Source organism: Drosophila miranda, assembly GCF_003369915.1.
Source record: "Drosophila miranda strain MSH22 chromosome Y unlocalized genomic scaffold, D.miranda_PacBio2.1 Contig_Y1_pilon, whole genome shotgun sequence".
In the NCBI taxonomy this organism is placed as follows: Eukaryota; Metazoa; Arthropoda; class Insecta; order Diptera; family Drosophilidae; genus Drosophila; species Drosophila miranda.
This window is the reverse complement of record NW_022881603.1, coordinates 43,868,302-43,880,934: the sequence shown is the minus strand read 5'-3', so window position 1 is coordinate 43,880,934 and position 12,633 is coordinate 43,868,302. Positions and strand designations below refer to the sequence as shown.

At 40.2% G+C, this 12,633-nt stretch overlaps 5 protein-coding genes across 5 annotated transcripts in view; 3 read left to right on the top strand and 2 right to left on the bottom strand.

Annotated features, from left to right (window-relative positions):
* The window catches only part of LOC117190300, a 16,466-nt gene extending 3,842 nt beyond the window's left edge, over positions 1-12,624 (bottom strand). Inside the window, exons 1-2 of the mRNA XM_033395383.1 lie at positions 12,476-12,624; positions 12,235-12,401 (exon numbers count right to left, since the gene is read on the bottom strand). Of these exons, the coding sequence (XP_033251274.1) occupies positions 12,235-12,401; positions 12,476-12,496 (188 nt within the window). The 5' untranslated portion in view covers positions 12,497-12,624. The remainder of the gene's footprint in view (positions 1-12,234; positions 12,402-12,475) is intronic.
* On the top strand, positions 412-2,049 carry LOC117190242 (inactive peptidyl-prolyl cis-trans isomerase shutdown-like). Its single transcript, XM_033395295.1, has 3 exons — positions 412-551; positions 620-1,370; positions 1,436-2,049. The coding sequence occupies exons 1-3, from the start codon at positions 496-498 to the stop codon at positions 1,766-1,768; spliced, it is 1,140 nt and encodes a 379-aa protein (XP_033251186.1). The 5' UTR covers positions 412-495; the 3' UTR covers positions 1,769-2,049.
* LOC117190247 (inactive peptidyl-prolyl cis-trans isomerase shutdown-like) lies at positions 5,111-6,883 on the top strand. Its single transcript, XM_033395300.1, has 3 exons — positions 5,111-5,253; positions 5,322-6,072; positions 6,139-6,883. The coding sequence occupies exons 1-3, from the start codon at positions 5,198-5,200 to the stop codon at positions 6,286-6,288; spliced, it is 957 nt and encodes a 318-aa protein (XP_033251191.1). The 5' UTR covers positions 5,111-5,197; the 3' UTR covers positions 6,289-6,883.
* LOC117190286 (dynein light chain roadblock-type 1-like) lies at positions 6,871-7,647 on the bottom strand. The gene is made up of 3 exons (XM_033395368.1): positions 7,570-7,647; positions 7,132-7,495; positions 6,871-7,010 (listed from the first exon to the last, which is right to left on the bottom strand). Exons 1-2 carry the CDS (start codon positions 7,588-7,590, stop codon positions 7,187-7,189), a joined length of 330 nt encoding a protein of 109 aa, XP_033251259.1. The 5' UTR covers positions 7,591-7,647; the 3' UTR covers positions 6,871-7,010; positions 7,132-7,186.
* LOC117190230 (inactive peptidyl-prolyl cis-trans isomerase shutdown-like) lies at positions 10,148-11,874 on the top strand. The gene is made up of 3 exons (XM_033395281.1): positions 10,148-10,286; positions 10,355-11,105; positions 11,171-11,874. The coding sequence occupies exons 1-3, from the start codon at positions 10,231-10,233 to the stop codon at positions 11,687-11,689; spliced, it is 1,326 nt and encodes a 441-aa protein (XP_033251172.1). The 5' UTR covers positions 10,148-10,230; the 3' UTR covers positions 11,690-11,874.
* Positions 12,625-12,633: the final 9 nt, after the last annotated feature.

The window sequence follows — 12,633 nt, the reverse complement described above, 5'->3', positions numbered from 1 at the left end:
TTCAGGAGTACTTAAAAGTAGCTAATCGTGTAGAAAAAAAACTTTGTGGGCAGTTCGACCTTTTTCGTTACAAAATTTTTTTATTTATATAAAAAGTTCAATAAAAGGGAGTGGCTAAAATTAGCATATCTTGAATCAAAATCGAGAAATATGGTTTGCCATCCTCGACGGAACGATTAACCCATTGTCGCCCAAGGCGGTTTTTTAATATTCCACCAAATATCAAGAAAATTGAATCATTTTGGCGCTGTTACAGTGAAAGATATCGTGTGTGTGTTTTTTTTTTTTTGTAATTTCAAGGAAAAAATTTCCAAACAGTATTATTTTTCGCAGTTTAACTCAATTTGTTATCCTGTTTAATTAAAGAGGTCATAAGTGTGCTAAGGTCGTTTTTTCATCGGTATATACTTGGTATATTTCTGAGGGTGTCACTGCCTAGCGCGCATTTTTGTAATTAACCCAAACAAGTTAAAGTTGGGAAAAAGTGTGGAAAAAATGGAAGATAATTTTTCATATTGCACTCAAATGCTCAAGGAACCACTGCAACTTGGGTAAGCATCGAAATTTGATACATTTGCACAATCATGTGCTGCCTAGACGCTGCCTCTTACTCTTCTAGAAAACGCGTTGGCTCTGGCTCACAATTTGAGGTAGAACAGTCGCCATTTGGGGCTGGCGATGATGATTTTAATGTCGACGAAATGGAAGATTGTGATAACGCTCCAGATGTTGATGAAGAAGAGCTCGCTTCTCCATCGACCCAATCGTTCGAGGAACTCAAAAAATTGATGGAGCCGATCAATGAGAACATTTTTAAGCGCATCACACGTGAGGGCCCCCAGGGCCGAGGTCTGGTGCCAGACAAGGCACGTGTCGCTGTGCGCTATAGTGGTTATTGGGAAGGCGAGAGTTCTCCTTTTGATTCCTCATTGATGCGCCGAACTAAATTCTATTTTGAGACCGGTGCAGGTTGCGATGTGCTAGAAGGCCTCCAGGCTGCTGTACTTACCATGCGCCCTTATGAAAAAGCCGAATTTATTATATCCTATAAGTTGCTATTTCACGAGATGGGCTGCCCGCCGCGCATTAAACCACGTTCAGATGGACTTTTCAAAATCGAAGTTCTTCACTTCACATTGATCGGGGACTCAGATGCCTTCGCGTCAATGGCTGCTGTGGACCGGGACAAGTTTGCAATAGTTTACCCCAAGGCATTAGACATGCACATGCATGGCAAGGACTGTGTGAAGCGCTTTCGCTACCGCAACGCCGTCACTGCCTTCGAGCGGGCCGTAAGCTCTCTAAACTATTGCCGTCTAGCCAATGATGACGATGAGCGCAAGCAAATCGCTCTGTTGATCACTCTCAATGTAACTATGCAACTTGTAGCGTCGTGGCTCATCCCCACTTATGTGTTTTTTTTTAACTTTTCCAGCAAAACTTGATGATCTGCTACAATAAATTGCATAATCCCAAACGCGTGTGCATTACGATGAAAGCCTTGCGGCGTCTCACTGAAAATAAGCCTTCCTGTAAGGCCCTCTACCAGGAAGGTTGCGCCCTGTCCGCCTTAGGCGAATATAAGGATGCTCGGTGTATATTTATGCAGGCTCAAGCCAAGCAGCCCGATAACAATGAGATCAGTGCTAAGATTACTGACCTGGACAAGAAAATCAAAAAATACAAAGAGGCATCTCAGGACATTTGGACTCGTGCGTTGTCAGGCCAGAAGTTTAAAGAAGTAAAGGATGAAACCAAATGTAAATAACGGTGTCCCCTATTGACGAGAATGACTTGACGTTGTCCAAGCTAAATCTGCACTGATTCGGGCACTGTTTCCCATGGAAGGATTAATCCATTTAAATAAACAACAGACAACCAAATTCAATATTTTACATTAGTTCTAGAAGAACTTAACGTTTATGTTGTACATACTGAAGAGTATGAAAATGAAATGTGTTTTATAAATACGAGTACAAGAATATATTTACTTTCTGTTGGTCAGAAAATGTCATCTGTTTTTGGAATATATTTTGTTTTTAAGCTGAAGCTCTGAGGACTATTTATTACTTATTTGATTGAATTTATATTCAGGTAGTCACATAAATGAACAGTTTGTTGTGTTTGGGCTGTGTACAAAGTGAGAAGAATGTTTTACGTGTAAGAAGTTTGATGACTAACAACGTAGATATATGTAGGAGCAATTATTTAAAAATTGGAGGAATGACGATTTAGATCCTCAACCTTAAGATGTTTATCCTTTGGATTTTGCACTTGCCATCAGGTGTTAGCAGGACCTCGTGGAATCTGGTACGGACTCGCAACATGGTCAGGAGCTGTGGTGGCTCCATTTTTGATAGAAAAGCCTGACACTTTTCACGCAAATTCTCATAAAGACAGGCGTGTTGAAGTGCGTCTTGGCGTTCCATTGACGTTTTGATCGGCACACCGGAACGATTCATGATTAATATTTCTTCAACCCCTGGCTTTTCCTCTAAAAGTCGGTATACCTCATAAATATAACTCTTGGTACGCTTGGGCTGTGGAATTGGCGATTAGTTAGTTGAATTATAATACTTTGAGGTCTACACTTGATAGATAGGTATGTGCAAACCTCAGTTTCGGCTGCCTGCATTGTGAGTAGTGTATCTCAGAGCTCTACGCTTTGAGATCAGCTGGTATCTCAAAAATAATGAATTTACTTGTTTAAATCAACTATCGCTAAGCTTGCTACATCATCTTTATTGGTATAATTTAACACTATAAAAAGTGATTAGGCACACACTCCATCTACTCCATCAGCCCATCGTTTGGCACTGACTTTCGTCATTAATAAAACCATTGCTAGAATAATCAACAACAGAATAAAGAACAATTTAAGTCTCATCTTAGCTGCTATCTTTAGTTCCAAATGTTTTCGTACGAAGTCATAAACAGTTTTTGTACTATCAACAATTAACACACACATTTTAAACCATGAAAATGGAATTATGACTGGATTGAATGGAGTAAAAACTCAAATTTAATTAAAAATTTAAGAAAATTTTGTCGGCTAGTTTTAAATTGACCAAAAGGGTATGTTAATGCAAGCAGTTTATTTAAGTGTGGACTTCTTGCTCAACAAAATTCACAAATTTCCGATTTTTGTGGAGAGACCTGTTTGGTGCTGCGCGTTGAGTCTCGCAGACTCTTTTGATGACATAGGTTCGAGACCGCCCGGAGACAAAGACTCAAAATTCAAATTTGATTGCGTTTTTGAAATGAATCGCTGAGAGCGGCGGGTGCCCCTCTATTTGGCCGGGTTAATTTTACAATAATTAATGCCGTAAATGCAAGAGGAGGTAGATTCATTGAACAGGTGGGAATTCGCCTTCGGTGCCCGTAACGGTTATTAAATCCGTGGGAAAACTATCATCCTTGTTTCCCTCCACAATATTTTGGGGGATCTTTCGCCCAGGGCTATTTGGATGGGCTGGATCTTTTAGTTGTTCTAGTTAAACACATAAAAAAGATTTTAATTGCCAACCTGGCGTTAGGGGTTTCAGAAATCCAGTCGATTGTGTCATATGTATAGCCGCGCGGATTCAGGTGTTGTTATTTCGAGTTTACCCACCCAACCATGTAAACACTGCTCTTTTATTCCGTGTTAGTCCTTAAGCCTTAATATATTCTCCTCCCAGTACTCCATTGTAATTACTTTACTCCAATTAAATATCGACTAATCTTCATTGTATTTTCATTATAATAATCATATATTACAGACTGTCAGCGTCTGGCGTTTTGTGAGGATATGCGCCATCGAAGTTACTGAGCCATCACTTGGGAAGTGTGCCGTCTCAATGATTGCACATTATTCAAAAATTCCGAACTTTTCTCGTCATGTATGTATGACGATGAGAAAATTTAAATGCAAAACTGAAATATTATTATTATCAGCAATCAGTCTTGTTGGTGGCTTATAATTGGTTCTCAATCGCTGCAACGAACCTGCATGCAAGCGGGGGTTATTTAACTGTAACTGTATGTAACAGTGATTAAATGTTGGGTTTTGAAAACAGGGCTTAAATTTCGGCACGCGAATTGATGTATTGAGGCGGCCTTGGCATGTGCACCATGCCCCCTTAACAGATTTAACTGATATTAGCCACATGTGCGAAAATTCTTTGGTAGAGGTTGGTTACCTGATGGGAGGGTCTATGTAACTTTCTTTTATTATACCCGATACTCAAAATGAGGGCGAAAATCTGTGGCATCCACAATTTCGACGATTCGAGAAAACTAAAAACGCAGAATCATAGATAACGACCATATCTATCAGATTGCTGAATCTGGATCAGATCAGATCATTTTTATAGCCAAAAGGAACAAATCAATTTGCAGTGGCTACGCAGCGCCCGACGTCACGGTCAGACTGATTTTCTGTCTCTCTCGCACGCACTCTTTCTCGTGTCGTTTAATATTCGCGGCGTCTGCCGGAGGGGAGCCATACTGACAAAGTATCGGGTATAAATGTAGAGTTGCGGCGTCCGCAGCAACTCACAACGTTCCCCCTCGTTTTATTATTACAAAATTAAATTTTTTAATTACTTTTCAAATACGCAGATAGATTTGGGGCGTTAGAAATGTTTAATGAATTCGTGGTTTTTCATGGTGTGGTTTTATCTATTCGTTCTATGAACTGGCACATCTACATATGTATGTACTAAGGAGTACTTAAAAGTAGCTAATCGTGTAGAAAAAAAACTTTGTGGGCAGTTCGACCTTTTTCGTTACAACATTTTTTTATTTATATAAAAAGTTCAATAAAAGGGAGTGGCTAAAATTAGCATATCTTGAATCAAAATCGAGAAATATGGTTTCCCATCCTCGACGGAACGATTAACCCATTGTCGCCCAAGGCGGTTTTTTAATATTCCACCAAAAATAAAGAAAATTGAATCATTTTGGCGCTGTTACAGTGAAAGATATCGTGTGTGTGTGTTTTTTTTTTTGTAATTTCAGAGAAAAGATTTACAAACAGTATTATTTTTCGCAGTTTAACTCAATTTGTTATCCTGTTTAATTAAAGAGGTCATAAGTGTGCTAAGGTCGTTTTTTCATCGGTATATACTTGGTATATTTCTGAGGGTGTCACTGCCTAGCGCGCATTTTTGTAATTAACCCAAACAAGTTAAAGTTGGGAAAAAGTGTGGAAAAAATGGAAGATAATTTTTCATATTGCACTCAAATGCTCAAGGAACCACTGCAACTTGGGTAAGCATCGAAATTTGATACATTAGCACAATCATGTGCTGCCTAGACGCTGCCTCTTACTCTTCTAGAAAACTCGTTGGCTCTGGCTCACAATTTGAGGTAGAACAGTCGCCATTTGGGGCTGGCGATGATGATTTTAATGTCGACGAAATGGAAGATTGTGATAACGCTCCAGATGTTGATAAAGAAGAGCTCGCTTCTCCATCGACCCAATCGTTCGAGGAACTCAAAAAATTGATGGAGCCGATCAATGAGAACATTTTTAAGCGCATCACACGTGAGGGGCACCAGGGCCGAGGTCTGGTGCCAGACAAGGCACGTGTCGCTGTGCGCTATAGTGGTTATTGGGAAGGCGAGAGTTCTCCTTTTGATTCCTCATTGATGAGCCGAACTAAATTCTATTTTGAGACCGGTGCAGGTTGCGATGTGCTAGAAGGCCTCCAGGCTGCTGTACTTACCATGCGCCCATATGAAAAAGCCGAATTTATTATATCCTATAAGTTGCTATTTCACGAGATGGGCTGCCCGCCGCGCATTAAACCACGTTCAGATGGACTTTTCAAAATCGAAGTTCTTCACTTCACATTGATCGGGGACTCAGATGCCTTCGCGTCAATGGCCGCTGTGGATCGGGACAAGCTTGCAATAGTTTACCCCAAGGCATTAGACATGCACATGCATGGCAAGGACTGTGTGAAGCGCTTTCGCTACCGCAACGCCGTCACTGCCTTCGAGCGGGCCGTAAGCTCTCTAAACTATTGCCGTCTAGCCAATGATGAGGATGAGCGCAAGCAAATCGCTCTGTTGATCACTCTCAATGTAACTATGCAACTTGTAGCGTCGTGGCTCATCCCCACTTATGTGTTTTTTTTTTAACTTTTCCAGCAAAACTTGATGATCTGCTACAATAAATTGCATAATCCCAAACTCGTGTGCATTACGATGAAAGCCTTGCGTCGTCTCACTGAAAATAAGCCTTCCTGTAAGGCCCTCTACCAGGAAGGTCCGCGCCCTGTCCGCCTTAGGCGAATATAAGGATGCTCGGTGTATATTTATGCAGGCTCAAGCCAAGAAGCCCGATAACAATGAGATCAGTGCTAAGATTACTGACCTGGACAAGAAAATCAAAAAATACAAAGAGGCATCTCAGGACATTTGGACTCGTGCGTTGTCAGGCCAGAAGTTTAAAGAAGTAAAGGATGAAACCAAATGTAATCCCAGTGTTGAAGAACTTGTGAAGGAGCTTGAGACTTCCGAAAAATCGTCGGTGACACTTTTGCGGGGTGCCTATATAAACTCGGACATTGTAATGTTATCCAAAATGGCCAAGGAGCACAAAATGAAACTAACGGTGTCCCCTATTGACGAGAATGACTTGACGTTGTCCAAGCTAAATCTGCACTGATTCGGGCACTGTTTCCCATTGAAGGATTAATCCATTTAAATAAACAACAGACAACCAAATTCAATATTTTACATTAGTTCTAGAAGAACTTAACGTTTATGTTGTACATACTGAAGAGTATGAAAATGAAATGTGTTTTATAAATACGAGTACAAGAATATATTTACTTTCTGTTGGTCAGAAAATGTCATCTGTTTTTGGAATATATTTTGTTTTTAAGCTGAAGCTCTGAGGACTATTTATTACTTATTTGATTGAATTTATATTCAGGTAGTCACATAAATGAACAGTTTGTTGTGTTTGGGCTGTGTACAAAGTGAGAAGAATGTTTTACGTGTAAGAAGTTGGATGACTAACAACGTAGATCACATGCCCATGCGGCAACACCACGGACCTTTTATAGGTCCAAGTGAGCTTGGTGGCGGGAGGCTCTTATCCCCCCCCTCCCGGCTACCGCCTTAACCTAACCTAACCTAACAACGTAGATATATGTAGGAGCAATTATTTAAAAATTGGAGGAATGACGATTTAGATCCTCAACCTTAAGATGTGTATCCTTTGGATTTTGCACTTGCCATCAGGTGTTAGCAGGACCTCGTGGAATCTGGTACGGACTCGCAACATGGTCAGGAGCTGTGGTGGCTCCATTTTTGATAGAAATGCCTGACACTTTTCACGCAAATTCTCATAAAGACAGGCATGTTGAAGTGCGTCTTGGCGTTCCATTGACGTTTTGATCGGCACACCGGAACGATTCATGATTAATATTTCTTCAACCCCTGGCTTTTCCTCTAAAAGTCGGTATACCTCATAAATATAACTCTTGGTACGCTTGGGCTGTGGAATTGGCGATTAGTTAGTTGAATTATAATACTTTGAGGTCTACACTTGATAGATAGGTATGTGCAAACCTCAGTTTCGGCTGCCTGCATTGTGAGTAGTGTATCTCCGAGCTCTACGCTTTGAGATCAGCTGGTATCTCAAAAATAATGAATTTACTTGTTTAAATCAACTATCGCTAAGCTTGCTACATTATCTTTATTGGTATAATTTAACACTATAAAAAGTGATTAGGCACACACTCCATCTACTCCATCAGCCCATCGTTTGGCACTGACTTTCGTCATTAATAAAACCATTGCTAGAATAATCAACAACAAAATAAAGAACAATTTAAGTCTCATCTTAGCTGCTATCTTTAGTTCCAAATGTTTTCGTACGAAGTCATAAACAGTTTTTGTACTATCAACAATTAACACACACATTTTAAACCATGAAAATGGAATTATGACTGGATTGAATGGAGTGAAAACTCAAATTTAATTAAAAACTTAAAAAAATTTTGGCGGCTAGTTTTAAATTGACCAAAAGGGTATGTTAATGCAAGCAGTTTATTTAAGTGTGGACTGCTTGCTCAACAAAATTCACAAATTTCCGATTTTTGTGGAGAGACCTGTTTGGGGCTGCGCGTTGAGTCTCGCAGACTCTTTTGATGACATAGGTTCGAGACCGCCCGGAGACAAAGACTCAAAATTCAAATTTGATTGCGTTTTTGAAATGAATCGCTGAGAGCGGCGGGTGCCCCTCTATTTGGCCTGGTTAATTTTACAATAATTAATGCCGTAAATGCAAGAGGAGGTAGATTCATTGAACAGGTGGGAATTCGCCTTCGGTGCCCGTAACGGTTATTAAATCCGTGGGAAAACTATCATCCTTGTTTCCCTCCACAATATTTTGGGGGATCTTTCGCCCAGGGCTATTTGGATGGGCTGGATCTTTTAGTTGTTCTAGTTAAACACATAAAAAAGATTTTAATTGCCAACCTGGCGTTAGGGGTTTCAGAAATCCAGTCGATTGTGTCATATGTATAGCCGCGCATATTCAGGTGTTGTTATTTCGAGTTTACCCACCCAACCATGTAAACACTGCTCTTTTATTCCGTGTTAGTCCTTAAGCCTTAATATATTCTCCTCCCAGTACTCCATTGTAATTACTTTACTCCAATTAAATATCGACTAATCTTCATTGTATTTTCATTATAATAATCATATATTACAGACTGTCAGCGTCTGGCGTTTTGTGAGGATATGCGCCATCGAAGTTACTGAGCCATCACTTGGGAAGTGTGCCGTCTCAATGATTGCACATTATTCAAAAATTCCGAACTTTTCTCGTCATGTATGTATGACGATGAGAAAATTTAAATGCAAAACTGAAATATTATTATTATCAGCAATCAGTCTTGTTGGTGGCTTATAATTGGTTCTCAATCGCTGCAACGAACCTGCATGCAAGCGGGGGTTATTTAACTGTAACTGTATGTAACAGTGATTAAATGTTGGGTTTTAAAAACAGGGCTTAATTCTGGAGAGCACTTATTAAATTTCGGCACGCGAATTGATGTATTGAGGCGGCCTTGGCATGTGCACCATGCCCCCTTAACAGATTTAACTGATATTAGCCACATGTGCGAAAATTCTTTGGTAGAGGTTGGTTACCTGATGGGAGGGGCTATGTAACTTTCTTTTATTATACCCGATACTCAAAATGAGGGCGAAAATCTGTGGCATCCACAATTTCGACGATTCGAGAAAACTAAAAACGCAGAATCATAGATAACGACCATATCTATCAGATTGCTGAATCTGGATCAGATCAGATCATTTTTATAGCCAAAAGGAACAAATCAATTTGCAGTGGCTACGCAGCGCCCGATGTCACGGTCAGACTGATTTTCTGTCTCTCTCGCACGCACTCTTTCTCGTGTCGTTTAATATTCGCGGCGTCTGCCGGAGGGGAGCCATACTGACAAAGTATCGGGTATAAATGTAGAGTTGCGGCGTCCGCAGCAACTCACAACGTTCTCCCTCGTTTTATTATTACAAAATTAAATTTTTTAATTACTTTTCAAATACGCAGATAGATTTGGGGCGTTAGAAATGTTTAATGAATTCGTGGTTTTTCATGGTGTGGTTTTATCTACTCGTTCTATGAACTGGCACATCTACATATGTATGTACTCAGGAGTACTTAAAAGTAGCTAATCGTGTAGAAAAAAAACTTTGTGGGCAGTTCGACCTTTTTCGTTACAACATTTTTTTATTTATATAAAAAGTTCAATAAAAGGGAGTGGCTAAAATTAGCATATCTTGAATCAAAATCGAGAAATATGGTTTCCCATCCTCGACGGAACGATTAACCCATTGTCGCCCAAGGCGGTTTTTTAATATTCCACCAAAAATAAAGAAAATTGAATCATTTTGGCGCTGTTACAGTGAAAGATATCGTGTGTGTGTGTTTTTTTTTTGTAATATCAGAGAAAAGATTTACAAACAGTATTATTTTTCGCAGTTTAACTCAATTTGTTATCATGTTTAATTAAAGAGGTCATAAGTGTGCTAAGGTCGTTTTTTCATCGGTATATACTTGGTATATTTCTGAGGGTGTCATAAGTGTGCTAAGGTCGTTTTTTCATCGGTATATACTTGGTATATTTCTGAGGGTGTCACTGCCTAGCGCGCATTTTTGTAATTAACCCAAACAAGTTAAAGTTGGGAAAAAGTGTGGAAAAAATGGAAGATAATTTTTCATATTGCACTCAAATGCTCAAGGAACCACTGCAACTTGGGTAAGCATCGAAATTTGATACATTTGCACAATCATGTGCTGCCTAGACGCTGCCTCTTACTCTTCTAGAAAACGCGTTGGCTCTGGCTCACAATTTGAGGTAGAACAGTCGCCATTTGGGGCTGGCGATGATGATTTTAATGTCGACGAAATGGAAGATTGTGATAACGCTCCAGATGTTGATGAAGAAGAGCTCGCTTCTCCATCGACCCAATCGTTCGAGGAACTCAAAAAATTGATGGAGCCGATCAATGAGAACATTTTTAAGCGCATCACACGTGAGGGGCACCAGGGCCGAGGTCTGGTGCCAGACAAGGCACGTGTCGCTGTGCGCTATAGTGGTTATTGGGAAGGCGAGAGTTCTCCTTTTGATTCCTCATTGATGAGCCGAACTAAATTCTATTTTGAGACCGGTGCAGGTTGCGATGTGCTAGAAGGCCTCCAGGCTGCTGTACTTACCATGCGCCCATATGAAAAAGCCGAATTTATTATATCCTATAAGTTGCTATTTCACGAGATGGGCTGCCCGCCGCGCATTAAACCACGTTCAGATGGACTTTTCAAAATCGAAGTTCTTCACTTCACATTGATCGGGGACTCAGATGCCTTCGCGTCAATGGCCGCTGTGGATCGGGACAAGTTTGCAATAGTTTACCCCAAGGCATTAGACATGCACATGCATGGCAAGGACTGTGTGAAGCGCTTTCGCTACCGCAACGCCGTCACTGCCTTCGAGCGGGCCGTAAGCTCTCTAAACTATTGCCGTCTAGCCAATGATGAGGATGAGCGCAAGCAAATCGCTCTGTTGATCACTCTCAATGTAACTATGCAACTTGTAGCGTCGTGGCTCATCCCCACTTATGTGTTTTTTTTTAACTTTTCCAGCAAAACTTGATGATCTGCTACAATAAATTGCATAATCCCAAACGCGTGTGCATTACGATGAAAGCCTTGCGGCGTCTCACTGAAAATAAGCCTTCCTGTAAGGCCCTCTACCAGGAAGGTTGCGCCCTGTCCGCCTTAGGCGAATATAAGGATGCTCGGTGTATTTTTATGCAGGCTCAAGCCAAGCGGCCCGATAACAATGAGATCAGTGCTAAGATTACTGACCTGGACAAGAAAATCAAAAAATACAAAGAGGCATCTCAGGACATTTGGACTCGTGCGTTGTCAGGCCAGAAGTTTAAAGAAGTAAACGATGAAACCAAATGTAATCCCAGTGTTGAAGAACTTGTGAAGGAGCTTGAGACTTCCGAAAAATCGTCGGTGACACTTTTGCGGGGTGCCTATATAAACTCGGACATTGTAATGTTATCCAAAATGGCCAAGGAGCACAAAATGAAACTAACGGTGTCCCCTATTGACGAGAATGACTTGACGTTGTCCAAGCTAAATCTGCACTGATTCGGGCACTGTTTCCCATTGAAGGATTAATCCATTTAAATAAACAACAGACAACCAAATTCAATATTTTACATTAGTTCTAGAAGAACTTAACGTTTATGTTGTACATACTGAAGAGTATGAAAATGAAATGTGTTTTATAAATACGAGTACAAGAATATATTTACTTTCTGTTGGTCAGAAAATGTCATCTGTTTTTGGAATATATTTTGTTTTTAAGCTGAAGCTCTGAGGACTATTTATTACTTATTTGATTGAATTTATATTCAGGTAGTCACATAAATGAAGAGTTTGTTGTGTTTGGGCTGTGTACAAAGTGAGAAGAATGTTTTACGTGTAAGAAGTTGGATGACTAACAACGTAGATATATGTAGGAACAATTATTTAAAAATTGGAGGAATGACGATTTAGATCCTCAACCTTAAGATGTGTATCCTTTGGATTTTGCACTTGCCATCAGGTGCAGGACCTCGTGGAATCTGGTACGGACTCGCAACATGGTCAGGAGCTGTGGTGGCTCCATTTTTGATAGAAATGCCTAACACTTTTCACGCAAATTCTCATAAAGACAGGCATGTTGAAGTGCGTCTTGGCGTTCCATTGACGTTTTGATCGGCACACCGGAACGATTCATGATTAATATTTCTTCAACCCCTGGCTTTTCCTCTAAAAGTCGGTATACCTCATCAATATAACTCTTGGTACGCTTGGGCTGTGGAATTGGCGATTAGTTAGTTGAATTATAATACTTTGAGGTCTACACTTGATAGATAGGTATGTGCAAACCTCAGTTTCGGCTGCCTGCATTGTGAGTAGTGTATCTCAGAGCTCTACGCTTTGAGATCAGCTGGTATCTCAAAAATAATGAATTTACTTGTTTAAATCAACTATCGCTAAGCTTGCTACATCATCTTTATTGGTATAATTTAACACTATAAAAAGTG